The sequence below is a fragment of the Tauraco erythrolophus genome, chromosome 2 (assembly GCF_009769465.1).
Source record: "Tauraco erythrolophus isolate bTauEry1 chromosome 2, bTauEry1.pri, whole genome shotgun sequence".
Classification (NCBI taxonomy): domain Eukaryota; kingdom Metazoa; phylum Chordata; class Aves; order Musophagiformes; family Musophagidae; genus Tauraco; species Tauraco erythrolophus.
In genome coordinates this window covers 36,890,382-36,913,092 of record NC_141466.1, presented here as the reverse complement: position 1 = coordinate 36,913,092, position 22,711 = coordinate 36,890,382, and the positions used below count along the sequence as shown (strand labels likewise).

General features: G+C 37.3%; 1 protein-coding gene across 1 annotated transcript in view; it reads right to left on the bottom strand.

Moving 5' to 3' along the window:
- Positions 1–201: 201 nt before the first annotated feature.
- The window catches only part of COL12A1 (collagen type XII alpha 1 chain), a 99,403-nt gene continuing 76,893 nt past the window's right edge, over positions 202–22,711 (bottom strand). Inside the window, exons 52-65 of the mRNA XM_086608271.1 lie at positions 22,318–22,395; positions 21,583–21,669; positions 20,626–20,679; positions 20,005–20,100; positions 17,991–18,044; positions 16,122–16,175; positions 14,827–14,880; positions 13,637–13,708; positions 7,108–7,143; positions 6,931–6,997; positions 5,177–5,365; positions 3,987–4,055; positions 2,757–2,927; positions 202–383 (exon numbers count right to left, since the gene is read on the bottom strand). Of these exons, the coding sequence (XP_086464397.1) occupies positions 202–383; positions 2,757–2,927; positions 3,987–4,055; positions 5,177–5,365; positions 6,931–6,997; positions 7,108–7,143; positions 13,637–13,708; positions 14,827–14,880; positions 16,122–16,175; positions 17,991–18,044; positions 20,005–20,100; positions 20,626–20,679; positions 21,583–21,669; positions 22,318–22,395 (1,263 nt within the window). The remainder of the gene's footprint in view (positions 384–2,756; positions 2,928–3,986; positions 4,056–5,176; positions 5,366–6,930; positions 6,998–7,107; positions 7,144–13,636; positions 13,709–14,826; positions 14,881–16,121; positions 16,176–17,990; positions 18,045–20,004; positions 20,101–20,625; positions 20,680–21,582; positions 21,670–22,317; positions 22,396–22,711) is intronic.

Here is a 22,711-nt window from a genome sequence, read left to right as displayed (position 1 = left end):
AGCAATATGAAGTCTCTAGTACACACGTTGCTATCCCTGCATAAGCAAGACACAAAACAGGGGTGCATCTCATACGAAAAGACCAGAAAGCTGTGTTGCAAAAGAAGTGATGCACTCTCCCTGTGTGTATCAGCAAATGCAAGTATAGCAAAACCAAAAGCCACCAACCAAAAAAAACCACCAAAACAAGACAGAGATCTTTTATGGTTTTGTTTTTGCTTTTCTTGACAGCGATCTTTTCCAGCGCATGTGCTCAGGGTATTCTGGTGAATGCATTTCAACTCCATAGTCCTCATACTCGTCCTCTCTCCTTTCTGACTCCATAGGTACTACAAAGGGTTCACCTTCAGGTTGATAGGGTCCACTTTCAGGCACGTATGGTTCTGGTTGAAAATAGTTGTCCGATTGAACACAATAGTTATCACATGTCTTTGAATCCACAAATACAACGAAAGTTAGTCTACATAATGTTAGTTCAATCTTATTTCCATATAATAAATATATAAATTAATAGTTCACTGGGGGGTATTTTTCAGTTTTGTTCATGAATACTTTTTGGCAGTAAAATAATAAGTTTAAAGTTCATTTTGAAAGGCTTTGTATTTATAATACACAAAACATTGCACAAAGAGTCTTAAATTATGCAAGGGACCAATTATGGTAAAGGAAAACAAAAAACAAAAACAGAGCAAATAAAATAAAAACAATATTTTACAGCTACTTCAGTAAATCCAAGCACTGGACTTTATTTTAAAACAGACTGCATAATTAGTAGAAGACACGGAGCAGGTAAAATGAACAGGTGGGTTTGGCATATGCTAATTTTCTCTGAGAATGGGAAAGTAAGTGTACACATAACTATCACCAGCGGCAATATACAGTACATGTCATTTTCTCTTGCTGTTCCTCGTAACAAACCGAGTTACAGCTGGTGCTTCAGGAACACCAAAAACTACAGCAAAACAGAAGAAAAATAATTATAAAACTTTGGTATTTATAACTGCAGTTACAGAATCCAACAAGATTACATATAAAAAAAGGCACATGCCCCAGTTCAGACATGTCGGTAACAAGCAACAGACAGGTAGGTTTCATAAGTTGTCAAAGATGTTATTTTGGCATATAGCAAGCAGCAGCAGGCTTTTATGCAAAAGCATCACTTAGAGTTGTTAACAGATTTTAGTGGATACGGTCCCATACAAATCATTTACAAGCCACAATTAGTTTACTATTTACATAAGTCATTTCTCATTAACCAGGTTAAATCTGTCTCTTCTAATGGCATTACCTTTGCTGGTTAGTAGTTTTATAAGCCTCCTTCACCACTGAGGCTTGTGATGGTCTGGGTCTTTTTTTAAAAAAGAAAGACTATTTTATTATTGAAATGCAACAGGCTTAAGGAATTGACACCAGTGTCCTTTATCTCATTAACGAGTTGTGTTAGTAAAAAGAATCTCCCCATTCTATGAGGCCAACATGGTTCAAAAACCATATCCGTGGTGAAATATCCATACGGACTCATTTTCTAATAAGCACGTGCGCAAACATCTCAGAAACAGGATTTTCATGTATTCAAACTGTAAGCAGCACTGGCGACTTAGAAAATGTGTTAGCCGAAACCTGAAACAGGTCAAAGATGATGTTAGTCTTTTAAAAAGTCCATCTGATGTGCAAAAACATACTTTCATCCAACTAAATACATAACAGTTAAGTCATAGGCATATATTTATATATGTATACATAGCTGCTTACTAGAAAGGAGAACACTGCTGAATCACAGGTACAATTTTCCTTCTTTTTCATTTCAGTAAGGATTTTTGTGAGATCTGCACAACCACCTGACTTTTTAACCAGCAGCACTGAGTCTGCAAGTGTGTACATATATATATATATATATCTTTTCTTTTACTTTTCTTGGGTACATGCACAATACACTAACAGCAAACCATATCCAATAGTAGTATCACATACACTAATTTTGAGATGTTGCAATGCATACATATTAATTTGTTAACAATACCATGGTCCTGCAGGATCCCCATGTTAAAATGTATTAGAATCTTTTCTGTCAGAAATTGGTGGCCACTGTGACCCTTTATTTTGATTCTGGAAGCAGCCTACTGTTTTGAGCTACATCACAGAGTGCAAGGCTGGTATGACCCAGGGCTAATCAAAGACTCCATGGTGTTTAACTCAGCAGAAATTGTAGGACAGTGATGTTTTCAGTTGTCTGCACTATATCACCAAATGGATTTCCTTTGTGGAAAATTTTTATTTCAGGTATCAATTTTGCATAAATAATCCTAACATTGCTCAAATAGAGACACACGGAAATTGTCAACCACAGCATTCTTTTTATTTTTCAAGAGAAACATGGAGAATTCAACCTTGTTCTGAAGACGATTGGAAGGGGTAGGGATGGAGGGGAAAAAAGAAGAAGAAGAAAATGGTCACTTAAATCCTATGAGCAACATTATTAATTACTAACCTTCTATGTTTAAAAAAAATAGACTAAAATATTTAGTTACTACTTCCTATTTAAAGCAAACCACACATAACATCAAGTAAATCTGCATCAAAGTCCAAATGACTGCTCATATATCTGCTCATTACAATGAGGCAGGCCTGCTCATTGCAACCATTTCCTCCTGATTCAGTCTGTCCAGGCTAGCAGGACTGTCTCATGTAAAGTAGCTTCATATGAACAGCCACATCTGTGAAGGCTATTTAAGGGAAGTTAAGTTGTTACAACCTACCTGGGAATCCTTGGCCATTGTAAGGGATGCTAGCACACTGGGATGAATCACAATATCCTGGTGGCCCTGGGGGACCTCGAACACCTGCATTTCCAGGACGACCTGGCGGCCCTGGTGGTCCTCGTGATCCTGTGGAGCCTGGTGGACCAGTTCTAGATTCTCCTTGTGGACCTAATTTTAGAATTGAAAAGTTGAGGGGTTGTTTTCTTTAAGAGACAGCTTGATAAAACAGCTAACGTTACTGCTGTCTAGACTACACAGTCTAGGCTATGTCTTTGGTGAGAAAACACTTGCACTTTGTTGCTATATGGAGGTCAACAGTAAGAAAAATAAAAGAAAACTAGAAATGTGACTCATCATTAGTTGCTTCCCTGTGTGTGGCTTACTTACGGATTTATTCACAGAAACTGATTTAGTAAGGTTTGAGCCAAGTAAGAAACATCAATGAATTCTCTGGTTTATTTCCTCTCCATGTAAGATACAAAGATCTCAAGGGAAACTACTAGATTAGACAAGCATACTGGATTTCAATTAAAATATAGGAGTACATTAATTCTGCTACCCTGTAGCCCCAGGACAGATGAGGTAATGTTTTTTTTGGAACCAGTCTTATTATGGTTAGCAGAAAAGTAAAGCTTCAAGTAACTGGGGCTACAAATTGCTGCAAGCATCATAGTCATATGGGTCCTATAATGAAAAACCATATTTAGCCTAGTCAACTACAAGTAGAAAAAAATGATGCAGCTGATTTCTGCCAAGGCATCAGTGAACAAAATTGCACGATACAAAGAGCAAAACCAATGGTCAAATCATCTGACTCTATCATCTGGTAACTCTGCACATGAGAGTATTTTGTAGTCTGGGGACAATTTGTAGTTCTGTAATCACAAGTGAAAAATGGAACTAGATACTGTGAAAGTATCATCTGATAATACTTATGAAAATATCTGTCAAATATTTGGGCAATATATTTTCATTAAATACATTTTCACACAAGCACGCATGGCAGAAGAGTAAATTACAAGATAAAGATAAGCACCTATTAGCCACATCTAGAATCTTTCTAAATTGCCCTTTTTTGCAGGGGTTTCTAGTAAACTCTAATACATATCAAAAACATGAAGTGGACAGAGTAAAGCATGTTCATCCATCATATGCAGTCTGGTTCCCTATGAAGAAATGTCTTTTTCTCCTACTTTTCTGTAATCTGATAAACCAAGAAATAGTTACCAGGTGGTCCTGGCAAACCTCGAGGTCCTTGAGATCCAGTTCCTCTTTCGCCTTTCTCTCCAGGCATTCCTACCGAATTAAAAAAAAAAAAAAAAAAACAAAAAAAAAACCAAAACAAACACACACAAACAAGAAAAAAACACTATAAAAACCAAAGGAAGGAAACCACATCAACAAATAATTCTTCATGCTCTCTCATTGAAACTAATATTTAGTTCCCATCATTTAATGTAACAAGGCTGGTCAAACCTTATTTTGTACAGATGTCCATTTGGGAAAATAATTTGGATATAAATATACTAACCTAAAAATTAAGTAGGATGCAGAGTTAATTTACTGTGAATAAACTTTCTCAAACATAGAAAAGTCTTTGAGCTACTTAAAACAGCACAGAATCTTAATATTTTAAATTACAAACAGGAAAGTATTTTCAAGTTTGTATACTTCTGCAATAAAGGACACTTTACACTTTCTTAGAAACGGTTATGATGAAATAAGTTTAAGAAAGAGTAGAATTCAGAAATTCATTCTTTCTTGATTTTTTTCTAGTCTTTTTTAGAGATTATCCTAATACATGCCAGAAAACACAACACTAAGTCTATGCTACAGTACAGTAGCTGGAATAAGCAAAGGGCACAACATAGTACACTACAGACACTCCATATCATTGCAGCGATCCAAGGTAGCCACAAAATAGGTTTACTCATATGCTCAAACTCAGCTCAGAGGTGCTTCCCTCTCTGAGGAGAGCCAAGGATGTAGACCTAATTCTTTCAACTCCTATTTTTTATTCTTGATAATGACCCATTTTCTCTCTTAATCAGAGTTCTGTTCTGCAAAGAGTTGTATTACTCCAAACAGCCTTTCAAGATGTAGCTGTTTAATGCCAGAAGAGTTCTGAGAACATTTACTTTCCTGGGATATGCTGTGGAAGTCTGAGACAGCAGCCAAAATGTTATCCCAACTTGTGTTCCATGAAACATGAGCAAGGGAGAGACAGAGGAAAGCACTGATGTAATTAACCTTGTCCCCCAGAACACCAGTGTCCCTGAGGCAATCCAAGTAACCTAACGGGCTACTGCTAGGTGTGGCCTTCTTAGTTTGACATGGTAAAGGGATCAGACTGCTCCTCTGGCAACCTCTGCACTATGTCTACTGTGAAACATACAGCTGCTTTGGAATTTAATCACCTCTTTCACCAGGTGGTCCTTGGACCCCAGGAGGTCCTGGGAATCCTGGTCTTCCTCCAGGTCCAGGCTCTCCTCTTGTCCCAGCAGCTCCTGGAGGACCAGGTGGTCCTGGTGGCCCTGGCTGGTTGCGGTTTGAATAATAATCATTTGGAATTTGATTCAGCATTTGATTGAACCGGCTCATTTGACCTTCAAAAGGAAAGAAAAATTGTTCAATTAACTATGTGAACCAGTGAAAGTGTTTTATTAGAGTGGGAAGGAGTAACAAATTATCTCTTCATTAAATCCTATCCTTGTTCCCATTCAATAAATTAGTGGTGAACTAGTACAGATGAATTAGGAAGGCTTAAGGTGAATGTTTGATAAGAAGGCTGAACATAACTGAAGGATTCTGGAAGCCATTAACATTAACAAAAAATAATTTTAAAGCAGTTAAGTAAAAATAAGCATTTATTTACAATACTCTTGCTCTCAGAGTTCTAATTAGAGGTTGTTTCTACTCTGAAGAACAGAAAAGACTTGTTACACTTCTAATGGTGGAGTATCACATTTGTATGTACTTTCAGAGCTTTGAAGCTACCACAAACACAGTATAAACTATTCACGTGCAGAGCTAGCAGGATACAGTCTTTGAAGCCACTTTCTTAAGCCTGTAGGATGCATAGGCTTGTACCTATATACCTTCTGCACATAGGCAAATTTCATTTCCAAAAAAGGTGTCTGAACAAAAGCTATAGCATTGTGTAGCTATGCAGAAAGGAGTCCTTAATGAGGGGTCACATCTAGCCCCATCTGATTAGTGTAATGTGCCAGTCCTAGCATAATCCTGAAGAGATAAGAAGAATATGACAAAAATAAGGCAGAGATATTCAAAAAAGAGATGCTAAAAGATCTTAGATAACACATTCGTATTCCTAAGTCTAACACATTCACGGAAGTATTTTCCTTCCCCTGTGATGGCTCACTAAGAGACATCTTTTAAATAGCAGCCATCACAGCTATTGTAAAGGACACACTGTCCTCCTCCCTATACACAAGCATTCTTAATGATCCAAAAGGTAAATCTGTTTACCTCAATCAGAACTTACCCTTGTTATAGAAACAACATTAAGAACAACTTGTGGGCTCATTTGTCTTTGTTCTCCTCAGCAGGTCTGCTGATAGCAAAAGCAGTGCCTCAGGGACAGAGAGAAAGCCTCTGTGGAGAACACTTTCATGGGCTGCAGAGCCACACTGTGTGGCAGTAGAAGACTGATATTCAATTTGGAGTCCTTATCCAAATAAATATCATTTTTACTTGCATAGCACAGCTGATTCTGTGCACAGTATTTAGCCAATACTCATCTGTCTTTTCCTGCTAGCAAAGCAACTGCAGTGAGCATCCTTTTTCTCACCGATTCTCTCCTCCTGAAGACAAGACGTTTAATAAGAAACTGTATACTGATTTTATGACAAAGATAAGTAATTTTGGACCACACTGACAAAAGGAAAGTCGCCTTCCTTGTACAGAGTGTTAGATGTCAATGTGAATTTCCAAAGGTCACAAGTTAGTTCATGATTAAGCTAGACATTTGGATCTGGCAAAAATTTAGGACTACGTTTTTTTCCACCAAAACATTGGCATTGGACAGCTATCAGATTACTCAATAGCTCTTGCTATGCTTGTGACCAATATTCCTCACCTTAAATTTAAACCATTGTTTTCTCTTTTAACAAAGTAGCAAATTACTAATACAAAGCAAGCAACACTTTACCATTTATCAGTTGTTCACAAACTTGTCTTGCAACTGCTCGCATCATGTTCTGAGAAGCAATGTCACCCTAAATAATCAAAACCGAAACAAGCTGTTTATTAGCAAGTGTCTGTTCTTTTAAAGACATAGTGTTTAACTAAAAAAAACTGGGAAAATTTGACTTTAAATCAGACTTACTCTGTCACCTTTTTCTCCCTTCATTCCAGGTGTACCCTAAAATAAATAGAGCAAAAATAAAACAGCTGAAGGATTACGTTATTCCACCTCACCTATAGGTTTGAGACATGCAATTTTAGAAAATGTTTTGACTCCTTCAAGAAGACAGATCTGGTCCTCCTAGAACTTTACATTTCAGAAATGCTAAAGCAAGTGCCAGAAAATACTGGATAAGCATTGAACTTCTATGTATAATCAAACACACTGACAGATGCAGATGAAAAAGATCTGAAGGAAAAATTTAAATTAGGGCCAAAAAAACTGATGTGTTCTGACAGTGGGAGCATATTGGTGATTTGAAAGTTGAATTTCTAGCATCATATTTCTGTAAATGGTGAATAGTCTTGTGTGAATTATATATGACTCTAATTTTAAGTCTTAAGCCAAATCATCATTAAAGAAGGTAAGCAAGGAAGAATAACACATGTCTAGGAAGGGTAGCTGTCTCCTTGAACCCACAAGAAACAGACCCTGGGTTAAGCAAAAAAGTGCTATGCAGAGATGACACATAAGATGGAGAGAGATGTTATTACGTGCTTATTCTATGTATAATGACAGCTTCCCTGCTAATTCTCAATCATTTCTGGTCTTACAGTAGTCTGATAGAAGTCTTAGCTTGAGCTGCTTTATAATTACGGACATTTGCCAAGAGCTAACTTTTGCCTAACAGCAATTTACATTTGCCTTTGAATACTCTAGTGGTTATTGTGGGTTTTTTGGATTTCAAGGATATTATGTAAGAAGCCAACCAGATGTACTGATTCTAATTTTTATATATGTATGTGTCTATGCTTGGAAAAACATCATTAGGTATACTCTAAAGTTGTTTTTAAATGCTGAACTGGACATACGCAAGCACAATTTACTCTGCAAACAAAATTTTGTGTGTGCATCTCTCACACAACATTTTGAGATTTTAGGCTTATGTTTGCATTCCAGTGCTAGCAAAGAAAACCATTCAGAGAGAGCAAATCATACTTTCCAAAAAATCATAGTTACAATGCTTTGTATGGTAGATTTTTAAAGATTTTCAAAATAGAATCATAGAATGGTTAGGGTTGGGAGGGACCTTAAAGATCATCTAGTTCCAACCCCCCTGCCATGGGCAGAGAAATCCTCCACTACACCAGGTTGCCCAAAGCCGCATCTAACCTGGCCTGGAACACTTCTCAGAAGGATGTTTATAACTTGCTTTGATCTATTTGACACGATCTTGGCCAAAATAAAATTGGAGATGCCCATTTAAAATCAGTAGAAAATTAGATTCACAGTCATTTCTTTTAGCCACTAGGTCACTCTTTGAAAAAATCTGAAAATCTGCAAAGTGTTTCAAAACTATTCTTTTAATTTTGACATAAAAAAAAACAAAAGAAAAAAAAGGAAAACAAAACTGCATTTATTGCAAGACCTGCTTAGGAAGCCATCATGAATAGCCCACAGAGTATTCAAACAGCTTTTGAATACTCACTGTGACAAATGCCACATGTGCGAAATTTCAGGGCCGTACAAGCAAAACTTTGCCCTAAACTATGGCTCCTAATGTGGTCACTGTGAGTTTTACAGGTGACTTCAGTGGATGCAGTTAGGCCACAGCTAAGTTCTTCTAAAAAAAATCTATTGTAAATTCACCTGCCAGAATGTGTCCAAAGAGCACAGGAGCTTTGTTAGTTAAGCATAAAGAGGCAGGCATCTGTTCAACTAGATTCTCACTAGTAGCCTAAATTACTATTTGAACATAAGACATATTTCAAGGATGAAGACCAGTCTGGTCATCTGCTGCTCCGCACAGCTCTCCACATAGTTGCACATAGGTCCTAAGTATTACTGCTTTTTACATCATAGTATTTCTTTAAGGAGCCTGTTTATCATCGTTAACAAAGCAAAGGCTAAGTGTGGGCAGCAGCTGTTTTTCATAACATTCCTACAGTATCCGCAATTAATTTCAACAACATGAGACCACAAATCATTCCACTGAGGTCACAGGAGATACAATTTGAATGCAGCGACACTGTCATAGACTTCTATCAAGGTTCTGGGCAAACAAATTCCCATGGGGTATGTCGGGGTGTGAACTTAGTATGCTATCTGATCTTCTCTGCAGTAGTGTTACATACACCTACCCCGTGACATGCCACAGAAAAGAGGAGGCAGCTCATCCGCAAGTTAAGTAGTTGGCATATAGTACATTTGCATCAAGCATAACAGATCTTTCACACAAAATTAAATGTACAGACCCAAAAGAAAGATTTAGAATGGCGACACTATAACTGTGCCACTAGGATAAATGATGCCACTAATGAGACAGTTACTAATATGTACACAATATACCCATCAAACTGATTAATACTCTTTCCCTTCTGTCCTTCACACTTTCATCTATATCTTTTCTTGCTCTGTGAAGTCCACAGGGAAAGTATGTCTTTTAGTTTTAACTTAGCACAGCCACATGCTGAAACAAACCATGGACTTATAAATGCCATAACAACATAAATAAATGGTAACAATTAAAACAATCAGGAAAATATGACATTTCCTTCTGTCATTCTGTAATAATTAACATTGTGGTAAATGCTGATGTACTGGAGCTCTAAAAGAGATGTCATTTGACTCTCAATTCAACAGACACTAATATCTTAGTCATAAATTATTACATATATTTGAAATATCCATTGAATAGAATTGCAGGTTTTTCACTTGTGCTAGTCTATAACATGAAAACCTCGGGGGACAAATATTAACAAATTATTTGATGCTTCTCTTTCTGTTTGAAACTTGGTGACTTTTTGCTATTTTCTGAAAGCAAATTCATTTGAAATTATCTGCTGAGTACATATTTATAATACCTGCTCATTCTAGTTCTCATTCTTTCTAAGGCTTTCATGGTACAACCTTGTATTGTTTTGGTGGGAAGCAAATCATGCAGTGTGTCTTCTTGTTTATTCGCTAGGTAAGTCCAAGCATTAGAAATCAGATTTTTGGTCTACCATCTGAGCAATATTCTAATAATTACTTAAAATGCCCTGTTCCAATGACTTCACTTGCTAGCACATTCACACGCCAGAACTATACACCGAAGAGAAAAAAAAAAAAAATGAAGCAAACTTAAAACGTTCAAATCTTATATACTGTTTCTGGAAATACTTTTGCTGACTGATCAATAAAAGTTCTTCAGGCTGTCTTCAAAAGCATGCCATGGTGGAAAGACAGGAAGGTGCTCTGGTAACAAAAGCACAACATTGCTCCAAAGTATCACCAACAAAGGTCTCCCAGCTAGAAAAATGCTAAGGCCATTCCTTAATTATAAGTGATACATAGCCAACTTTACAATTCATTGAAATCAAATGAGTCTCATTCTTCAACTTGTGACCTTGCAAAGATACAGCGATTTTGCCTTATGATTGGAAATCTATAGGCTATTCCTAACTAATGTTAAAATTTGAAAATTAGAAGCTGACTGACTATGTTAACAACAAAGTTCATTTTCCACCTGGATATTTTAGAAATATGACTTCCAAAAAATAATTACAACTGTAATTACTGAGTTGCTAATTGCATCTTCCTCCCACTTGGTTATAGTCTTCTTAAATTTCACTTTATTTTCTTCAAATAGAGAAAAACATGCAATTTAGTCAACTGCTTGCTAGAATTTTGAGAAGCAGCAGCTGCTGCTGACATTCTGTTTTGTTGATATCCTGTGTCAAGGGAGTCACTTGGGGTCAGTGTGAGGAAGAGCTAGTTTATGCTGCGTGTGGGATTTTTCTGAACTGTGGGATGAAGGCTGGGGCTGCAGCAAAGTTCTGTGGCTGAAACAGGACAAAACAAAGGAAGTTTTGCTATTTTTACTTTAAAAGATAATGTGCTCAACCGTTTTCCCCAAAAGAATGTTTGCTCCCCACAAGAACCACCAGTTCGCTGCTCCGAAAGCTGTGTCCTTTTGAGACCTCATCTAGGATGTCTGCATAGATGGATGCAAGGTCAGTGAATACATGATAGCAGAGAATGGAAAATACTCAAAAACTGCATTTAACTCACAACAAATATTTCCCTTATGTGCTTGGAATTACCCTCTAAAGGTTTTCACAGGCTGTTTGGTCCTGGAGGCATCAGTCTAATAGCACCTCGTATATAAAAAATAAATACTTTGTACTACTTCCTGGGGACCTTCTAGATAACAAAGTCGTGCCTTGCTCTTACAGTTTGTTTTATAAAAAAGACAACTTAGTCTGCCTACCCATCCATTACCATTTTGACTCTCACACCTATAAAACAACAATATTGGAACTTTTCTTCTCCGATAGTCCAAGATCTTCTATTTCCCATTACATTTGTTCACAGAAAATGTATATCAATTTCTTCTTGAGCCAATATCCTCTTTCAGCCTAATTACTCTTTCCTATCCTTGCTGATTATTACTTTATGTTATATGTACAGCCTACTACCAAACAGTCACTCTCTGTTTGGCTAGACAGACAGAGGACAGATATATTAGTTTTCTCTAGGATAGCCAGTGCTCAATTCTCAATAGATCTACTGAGTGGTTCGTGTTCTTACTTTTCCTTTCTTGGCCATTTTGTTGCTACACTGAAAAAATACACAAGTTTCACCTGGAAGTACTTGTAAGCAGATCATAAAGTCAAATATCCTATTTCCATGAAAATTCAGTTATTACGTTTCAAGCATCAACTTCTAGTATAAGTACACATTGTTGCAGAGAAATGTTCACAGCAACATTCATGGTGTGGTCTGTCTCAGCCTAGCACGTTAACGGTAGTTAACACATCAGGAAAGAGCTCCAATTGACTGCATTCACTGGGAATATCTTCGCAACATCAAGGCTTCTCATAATTTACATGTAACTGTGCATCTTTTGCCTGGGATGTTCTTTGCTTTGTAGGAGTCTACCACCTGACTTGGACTGCATAGTACCAACAATACAGATTGTTCAGGTAGAAGAAAAAAAGGTGGGATCTGGTCAAATATTATTCACTCCTTGTATTTACCAGAGGCAAAATGAAGCCTCATTATCTTTTCCAGGACAGGAAGTTACAAATTTAGGCTGGTCTGAACTACGATTCAGGACACTGCAAGTTGTATTTGGCCATTAGGCTGCACCTTTGGCAATTCTAATACTAGACACAAAGGAAAGTGTTGAAATTCTGTCCACCAAGAGTTTGATAAAACATCTGTGCAAGGTGCAAGCCAGAATTCCTGCTGGGATCTGTTCTAGAAACATAAGAAACGGTAAATATGATGCACAGTGTCACATTACAAGGAAGAGTAATAGCTAGGGAAAAAATGTGTTTCCAACTGAAAGAAACTATTAAGATTGGAGTGTAGGAGAACTTACACATGGTGCTTGGACAGGAGTTGACTGCCTTGCTTCGCAAAAGCACTGAATCTGGGTTTGTAGCCAAATTTCCTCCTTTGCACGCTATTTACCTGCATAAGATCTTTGCTGCTGAACTGGGTCAGCTATCCAGTACCCTAAGTGAAGGAAAACTTGGATACACCTGGCAGTTTGAAGCTCACTTCTGAACAAATCACAACACTTCTGCCTCGGCTATGTCTATCCAGCATCTGACCTGGCAGGAATATCATATTAGCAATGTATGTCTAAAGGCAGGAAAGCTTCAGTGCTTTCCTAAGACATTCGGTGTCCTCTACTGCTAGGAGAAATGGGATTCGTAGGCTGCCAAACACAGACTGAATTCAATGTGTGTATGAGAAAACGACCCTTCAGCTTCCAGGTGCTCCTGGGAACTTCCGATTCATAACCATCAAGCTTCTCAGCCTACTATATATTCTTTCAAATTATCCAGTTGTCATATACACAATGACATTGAAGCAGAATGGAAAATTCTGCCTGATTGCCAAAGGTTAAGTTCAAGTAGTGACTGACTTCCAGTTTCAATTGCTGTCTCCACTCCTGACTCAAGCGTAATTTCCCAGAGATCTTATAAATGAATCAATTCAAATTTCTCCTGAAGCTGCTCCTCCTGCTCTTTCTCCCTAATCAAGATGCATTTTAAAGGCTTGAATAGAACCCACAGAAACCACTTCCAAATAATTTTGAAATCACATTCTAAAAAAGCCTAAACGTTTGCAAATCAAAGATTATCCTCCTTCAGTAGTGTGTCACTTTTTTACTACACACACAGAGACACATACACAAATATAAAGACTTTCCAGCCATTTTGCTGACCTAGTTCTTCATGCTTATGCAGTGTAGGAATATATGTCTTGGCACATAATAGCCTACAATCTTTTTAGTGGAAACCAGAGACCACAATTTCCAGCCTCAACTATTAAACTCAGCAAAATGGCATACTATAAAAATAAAATTGTTTTTAAAAAAGGCTTGTGGTCTTAGGTCAGCTCCATTGTATTAACCACTACCATAAGTGCAAGACAAGTATTTAAAGCAAAAAGTCTCATATTCATCAACAGACTGTAATTTTAAATTTGATATTTTAGTGTATCGTTATCTTACTGGTGTCCCACGATCTCCTGGCTTCCCTGGTTTTCCACTTGGGCCAGCAACTCCTGGAACTCCTGGAGCACCCTACAGCAGAAGACATGTAAAGTGAATTGTGGAAACCCACAACAGCCTAAGTGTTAATGCGAAACGTGTTATTGTATTGAGTGCAAAGCAATACTGAAAAGAGCTCCTATCAGGTTTTTCTTCTGTTAGGTACATATCAGGCTTGAAAACTTTCCTCTAGAAGAAATTGTTTGTTTTTTCATGGATATGTGTCCTTTTACATAACACTACATTTTAACAGACATTTCTGAATCTAAAGATGCAGAGAGTGTCTATATGTTTTTGAGATCACTTTTCATGACAGATTCCTAAAGAAATACAAGGCTTTTTGGCCTCCTAACTTCATCTATCAGGTCTGTGATCCATGTAAAAGTCCACAATAAGAAGTCCATAAAAGTCATTCTAGTGATACTAGATAAAAATGAACAAATAAAAGACCAGTGTTAGGTTATATGATAAAAGCTCGTCTGCACACCCACAAAGGAGCACCAGAAAGACAATTGTGGGGGAGCAGAGGCAGCCCAAATAGTACCCTGCCCTAGCAACTCCTGTTTGTATAAATATGTGTTGTGTAGATGTGTGCTCTGTGCACATGTGCCTACTGGGAATACATCTTCTGCCTCACTACTGGTTGGACTTGGTAACATGGAGCTGCAGCAACTTGCCTATCTTAGTCTGTCTAATCCAGCATATGTTTTTCTCTAACAATCAGCACCTTTTCTAACATGGTCCCACAAAATGCAATGAAGTAGCTTTTTAAGCAAAAACTAATCCTCAAATACTCTTATCAAGAAAATTTTGTATTAACAGCTTTTTTTTTCCACTAGACAATAAATAAGCTGATTGATTTCAGTAGACCTAGCTATGCATGCAAAGATCATGGCTAAAGAACCAGGTAAACTGGTTCTTCCCTTATTTACACTGGCAGAAATCAGTTTCAAAACCACTCTTATGAATGTTTGCAAATACATGCTTTATGCAGCTGTCTGCTCACCTTTTACTGAGGGCTTCCCAGATCCATTTAGGATATTACACAAAGGATCCATTTCATATTTGACAGAAACTGAAAACATCAATGAAGCTCTCTCTTGGCTCAGGTCTCTTATTTCAGAGTATATCAAAGACAAAATTATATTTACCGCTGGTCCTGGTGGGCCTCTGGGACCTGTGGGACCATCTTTTCCTGTGAAACCCTATTCAAAAAAAATAAAGCAGATTAATTAAATTTAAAATAAAGATTAATTTAAGATTGTAGTCTGATTAAAATGGCCTTTAAGATTATGTAAATGCAACACTCTTGATTACTACTAACATGTATTTTAAAACCTATCCGCAATGTATAAGTTATAAAAATAGCTATCACAACTAAAGCTGGAGAAGGCTATGGAACAATGAGCTTCAGTCAGTTAAGAAGATGTTCAGCTGCTGTTAATTAACTGAAGATGGAGTCAGTCTCTCAACATTTTTAAGAAAAGGAATCGGTTTTCTATCCCAGAGGAGCAAGATCTCCCTTTTTGCTGTTGTCTCACTCACAGATTGGCTGGAAAATCTGAGATTTCTTTTTAAATTAAGAACAACCTCCCTCTCAGATACTTTCCCTGTAAGAAGAGATGCTGAGATATCTCATTTCAATAATCTCACATAGCATTCATAAATTAACTTTGATGGCCCACTAATAACCCACCAATCCAACAGTACGTTCTCTGGCAACTGACTTTCACATGGTGGTCTGTTTTCACTTCTGGCTATCAACTCCTGCTAAAGGATAACTATAGAAGCATATATCAGCTATTAATTTTGACTGTAAAGTAATTGCTTCAGTCATTTCAAAGGTGATACGCCACTTTGAAGACAAAAGAGATTTGCTTAGTTGACCCCAAATTAGAAGAAAGGGATTGTAACAATTCCCAATGAAATACCTGTGTGCACACCCTTCGTTATGAACACATCTCAGAATCCCCCATCCAAAGTTCTTAGCTCCAGATAGTCAAAGGTTAAGAGGGAAGCTTGACCTTCACAGTAAGAATGGCACAGAGAGATTCTTTACAGATAGGACATCTCCCAGCCATTGAAACAAGCAGAGTTTCAAAGGGATTCCCTACAGCAGCAACAGTGTGAGGAAGACAGGAGGGATGAGTAACTCAGCAGAGCTCCATGGATGTTCTGGTCTATGGGTGCAGGCATCTGAGATCCTAGTCAGGAGAACGAGCAGTGCAATTTTTACAGAACCTATCTGGCTGCCCTATGGCTATCTGGGGAGTTTTTCACCCCTAGATTTTTCCAGTCCTTCCACTCTTACCCCTCCAGGTTGAATACTGATAAAAGAACTTTTGAAAAAGCGTTTGAAAATAGAAAGATATGATAAAGAAGGGGAAGAAAAACCAAAACCACATTGTTTGTTTGTTTTTCAGAAAATACACTGAAGAAACCTTACCCTTTCTCCTGGAGGTCCCATTGGGCCAGGTGGACCAGGTAAACCTGGGGTTCCCTAAAGGGAAAGGAATGATAAACTGTATCCATGACAGAACAAACATCACTGGTATGCTAATCATCTCAGTATATATGCACACATTTAAATATGTAATTGTCTTCAATGTTGCTTTTTGGCATTTATAAAAATAAAACAAACCTTTAGGAGAAATCATTTATTTCATATATATAATACAAGATCTCACTCTACTTTTTACTTCCATTTCCTTAACAGCCCATAATTGAACTTCAAAAATAATTTTCAGTACTGTTCCCATAAAGTAGATATATCTGGTTTATTGCCTTTACACACATGACTATGACATGATATGAGCTAATCCTTTAACACCTCGTGCTAAAGTCTAGCTGCAGTCGTATCCCAATGTCTAAAGAAACAGAAATTAGACTCTTTGTTTATTATTCTTTTCCCTCTATTGTCCTACTTTTTAACATTCTGCTGTTTTATTGTGTGCATTCTAAGTTCTCTGTTTCTGTTCCTTGTAGCTTCTGGGTAGAGAATAAACCCTAAAATTAAATGGGCAGGCTGCATTAGAGGACACTCAGGAGTAATTTCATTCAACATTCTGTAGGATCAGTATCACTGTTGTAGGAACAGGATATTGAACAACCTTATATCATGTTGTCATGTTCTCCCCTCTTTTCTGTCTGATTTCACTGTACATTAAATGTAGCATTGCTTTCTACAGGTCATTACTACTCCCTAAATATATATTACTCAGGGTTATAAGGACTAATAAAACAGATAAAAGGTGCAAAGCTCTTGGTCCATGACTGACCTTGTCTGATATAAGAAACTAAATCAACAACAGCATTTAAGCATCTCCCATACAGTCTTTGTATCTCCAGTAAAATCAAGGACAATATAGTAACCAAGGAACATTAGTTATGTTACCACATTTGCCAATCAATGACTTTAGATTATCCAAATCTGGCTGATTATCAAAAAAAAACTTATTTTTTTTTCTCAAAACCTAATCCTACTTTATAATGTAGAAACCTGCAAGTAAGTGTAATTGCTTTCTTCTTTCAGAAAGCATACAATTAATGTCCCATGTTGGGGGAGTTCCTGACTACTACAATAGAAAGCACCTGTGCCTCGTTAGGACAGGTGCTGTGAGTCACATTGGTCAATCAGAAACCACGTGACTCATGGATGAATAAAGGTGGGGCACTCCCAAGAGGGAGTGGGGCAGTTCCCTCCTGGAGACTGGAGTGATAGGAGCCCCTGGAGAGCAGCATCTTGAAGCTCTCTGTTGGAAGCCTTTGGTTGTGACAAGGACCTTTGGAGTGTGATAAAGCCTTCTGATATACGAGGGAGATCACAACAACCTTCTGGGTTGTGATCCCCGAAGAGTGAGACACCAGTAGTCCGCGACAGTCCCAAAACCATTTGACTTCTGAAAGTGCAAAGCAGTTAGACAACATCACTGAAGAGGCATTCAGGAAAGGTTCTGCAACCTTTATGTTAGGACAACATTTAACTGCAGATGGTCAGAAGTTGAGAGACCTTCCTGGGGAGTTATCAGTGTACTTTTCTTAATCCGATGGTCTGTCCTTGTGCATTCACAACTGTCCAGATGGACATTTGGCTTGACTCAATACAGCTGCTCTTTTACTTTTGCTGTTTCAAATGTTTTACTATCTCCTACATTTCAAATTCCTAAGTGTAAGATAATTATGTTTCAAAAATTATTACTTAGGAAGATATGAGAAAAGCCCATGACTCCTAGTGATGTCAAAGACATCGGTCCAGCAGCTAACCTGCATCAGGAATAGTGTAAAATGACATTATCTTGCCTAAGCATCGACTTACCGATCGCCCTGGTAGTCCAGGCTGGCCAGCATCACCTTTCATTCCTTGACGACCCTATAATTTTCATAAATGATTGTTAGAGATTCTGAATTATAGAACAGTCAGCAAAATAATTAATTTGTGTAAATGGACACAAAATATTTCCTGCAACATACCTAAATTAAGGAACCCATAAACCAACTGTATTATGGAATAAATTATGACACATACACCTCTTAACTGAAGAAATACTGATCATCTCACAAAATTTGCAAATGCAGGATGACTGGTTGACATTATATTAAAAACATAGGCAAGCAGACATTTGAAGAGGGTACACATTTTGATAAGGAAGTAGCATGGACTTTTCAGTAAGAGAGACTGATATTAATGTCTTCACAAGTAGGAAAGCAGAAAAGGGTTAGATGTTTTCTCCCAACCTCCCTTATATTTCTCAACTGGTGAACAGAGCTGTCTACACTTACAAAAGGTAAAAGCTCAGTCTTTTTAAAGTATCACTGTTTTTCTCTAACCCATCATCTAAAAGGCATTAAACCCTTCCAGGACAAAAGGTGGAGAAGCATGTGAGGAAGCAATGTATTGCTTGTCACAACTGGCTTGCATTCCACATACACTACAGCACTGTAGCATAAATGCACAGTCTAAAGCCACATGAGCTAAAATTGACAATATAATATTTATTTTTCACAGTGGCTTGCATGATAATCTACCATTAATAACTGTTGATGACACACAAATAATCAAATAATTTGTAAATGTTGCCTGCCAATGTGAATTGCAGTTGACATGAAAAATGAAATTACATGACTCAAAAGCAGTGCTCTAACTTATTGTTAATTAATGACAAGTTCCATCAATGTACGTGTTTTCATTCTGCAGAGGTTTTCAAACTGAATGTGACAAATAAATGTATTTATTGTATTCCACATGTAAAAGGAATGTGTTTGGTCTTTCTTGCTGTTTGGCACCTCAAAGTCATCTTGATGAAATTTTTCCTCCCGGTATAAAAAAAAAAAAACCACAAACAACTGAAAAGCATCTACACTGGTTAACAAAATCTTTCTACTTTGTCCTTACAAAACAGAAGGTGTACCTAATGTTTATCTTAAAGCACATTTTGATTGTCATTTCCCAAATAACACTACAGAGAAAGTAATCTGATTTTGAATGCAAAATGAGACAGCATACAATCAGACACCAATTCTATTTTTTTTTCCATAAAATCTATATTTTAGTCAGACTTCATACAAAAAGTTCCTGATTATATTAAAATTCAAGCTAATCCTAAATAGGAAACATCAAAATTATATTCATGCTTTTGGGGTGATTACTTATTAAAGTACGGTTAAAGCAGTCTTAACACATTCAGAATGTGGACAAAGGGTTACCTATGCTATTCACTTTAAAAAAACAGAATCTGGTGAACTTTCATCAGTGTTAATAGAGTTACTCTGGCTTTGAAGGCATGTACAGGAAATCGGAAGTAGCCTCTAGCTAAAGCATGCATCCTGTTGCCAAGAAAGCCCCCAGGAATGAAGGGCTGTTTTGTAAGCCTAGATCTAGGCACCTATTGCCTCTCTGAACTTTCAGCCACTGGTTTAAGCTCAGAAAATAGAAGCTGGATATGTAAATCTATGAGAAAGTCTTCAGAGTAATATTGCATGCTTAATTTTCCTGCACGAGTTTGATGGTTTTGAGTACTACAACTTGAAGGCCTAGCAACTTTACAGAAAAGCTATAAAACTAAAAACAGGGAAGCACAATGTACGCTACAACGCTTAGGCTCTGTCCCTTCATAGGCACCCCATAAGCAAATGTAACTAACATTCAGGATAGAAAATGCTATTGCATTGAAAGAGACTTGTTTCAGCAAAAGACTTCTTCATAATACTACTACATTGCAGGGAAAAATGAATGTCAGGACAAAGCTGACACCCTCTTCCCAAGACCACCATCCCCATGGACAGCTCTGACTCCACGCACATTGCCACCCACACCCAGAACAGCCACTTACCGGTTCACCTGGGATTGACAGCCCATTGGGACCCTGGGGACCTGGGGGACCTTGAGGGCCAGGAGGACCTGTCTCACCACGAGGACCAGGCGGACCCTTAAAGCAGAAAATTAAAACTAGATTTTAAATGACAACCCCTTCTTAGATCTGTACTTCAAAATCCTTTGGGTTAGACTCTTAAGGTAAATCAGAAGCCTGGAGACACATTTTATACTTCAGAATAACTGTGGAAACAGTTATCCAAGTGGCATATCCTTTCATAAGCTATTCTCTGATTCATGTTGGCATCTCAGGCCAATACACACCTTCTAGCAGCATTAATTGGATGTTTATCTGTCTCCTCTGTACAGAAGAAAGGACAATGACGCTGCAAAGTGCATATTAACACCCTGATGCAAGCACTCTAGTTTCCTGATGTGCAGTCAATGCCTTTGAGGCTACATATATACATAGACTGTATATATATGTTCTTAAATAGGTAGGCTGCACATAAACAACATATAGGCATATTTCCAAGTAAATTTTTAATCTCCGTTCTTAGCTCAGCATAGCTAAGAATACAAATTTTCATACAGGTAAGCATATAGCAACATTAGAGATGCACTCCAGAAAGATACTTACAGATGATCCAGTCAAACCCCTTTCACCTCTGGGACCTTTAGCACCTGGGCCACCCTAAATTGAATATTTGGAAAAAAAAATATTTCATACAGGGAAAGCAAGCATACATCATACTGGTGTGCATTACGAATCTTCTTTATCAAACTCTTATGTGAAAGCCCAAAGTTTTGAAGTGTACAGATCACACTGCTAAAAAGAGTACTAGAATAAAAGATGTATCAGAAACTCAGGTAAACCACTCAGGTAAAGCTTCAGCCTTGACAGTTCAGCCCATGAAAAATTATTGTCATTTTTGTCCCTGCCGATATAAATATCTTCAATTTATATTCAATCAAAATCTCTGGATACCTCTCTAGTATACTGCCAGACAAGTTAACTGGGCTTCAGCTTCCTCATGTAGAATTTTTGATAGCTTCAAAGTAGAAGGACTAAGCTTCAAAGTAGAAGGACTACTGGGCTCAGTATATCTCCCTTATATTGAAAGCAATTGATAGGAGTATATCCATTCCATAGATTACTATCTCTCCACATAAAAAAAAGAGAGTAACTAATTTATTTCCCCAACACTGTAAAGAATGTTTCCTTGGAGTGAAATCCTGACTCTGTATTTAGGAAAAATATTTGCACAGTTCATTAAAAATACCTTGTACATGAAGTGCAAGACAGCTGAGATTGGGCCAGATTCCTTCAACCTATCAAACAATGAGGAGCTATTCACAGTAATCACGTTGGAAATACGGGAAAAGGATTATTATATAAACAAGTGGAGGTGGTAGGAGCTGCCCAACTATGTTTTAAACTAAGATGAAAGGGGAAGAGATTACCATGATGTCATGGACATGTTAATAGAGACTATCTCTCTGACTGACCTTTGTTTCACAAAATCACAGATCAGCACAAAACAACTTCCATAAATTTAAAAATCAGAAAATCCGTCTATTGCAAATAGTTCCTTACAGCTGGTCCAGGGGGTCCTGGAGGTCCCACGCTGTCTTGAGTACAGGTACAAGCATTTGGAAGAGCTGGACATTTTGCTTCATCTCTCTGAAAATTCAATCAATCACAACTATTACTGTGCTTCTAAAGAAAATAATTGGTGTCAGCATACTTTTCTAAAACAATAACACTAAGATTCTCAGTTATGCCGTTTTCAAGTACAAGTAAGAGTCATAGCTAAACAGTGGTTTCCAAAGATTTCTACATGACCTTTCATATTTTTAGCAAATTTTCTCTGCTAGCTATACAAGACACTAACGAAAGAGGCACAGGCAAAATCAAATTCATATGCAATTTTTGTTGCTCTAATATTTACAGCCATTTAGCAATCACTTGCACTGACAAAGAATAAACTAGTTGCTTTTTGAATGTCAATTTAAGAATAGATTAAATAAAAATTAAAAAAAAAAAGAATATAGCTATTCCTTTCATAATACCTCGAATCTTAAATATCAGTGAAACACAAAATATAACTGACGTTTTTCCCACCATTCCAAAGGGACTCAGTTGTAGCACATTACAATCTTTCTCCCTCAGACACAGAACTTTGAAATGCAGTGTTGTTCACTGGCTGCTCTGACAACTGTGATTTAGATGTGTTGTCAGTATAAAGTATAATTCCAGACTAATATTGATATTGTTGAATATGCTACTAATAACAATTTTCTAAATAGCCTCTGGCTCATTTATACTTACCATAGAAGGAAGATCACAGCATCTGTCTCTGCTACTCCAAACTGGACTGCACACAATGTCAAAATTCTGGATTTCTAACTGTAAAAGAAAGGAGGGCTCTTGAAAGATACTAGAAATGTTATTTACGAAATCTAGCGGCATTATCATTAAAAATGACTCCTCAAACAATTTATTTCTACTGTAGTTAACATCATTCAGACTTTCACTTCTTTTTTTTTGACACTGACAGAAAAACAGTTTAATAAAAAATTTAAAGCCAAGCCTACATAAGGCTAACAAGATTTCTAATGATAGAGAATCCACAGTAAATGGTTCCAATGACTAACTGCTCTCCCTAATAAAAGAAAAACATTTCAGTTCTTGTTTGAATTTACCTGACTGCAACTTTCGGCTA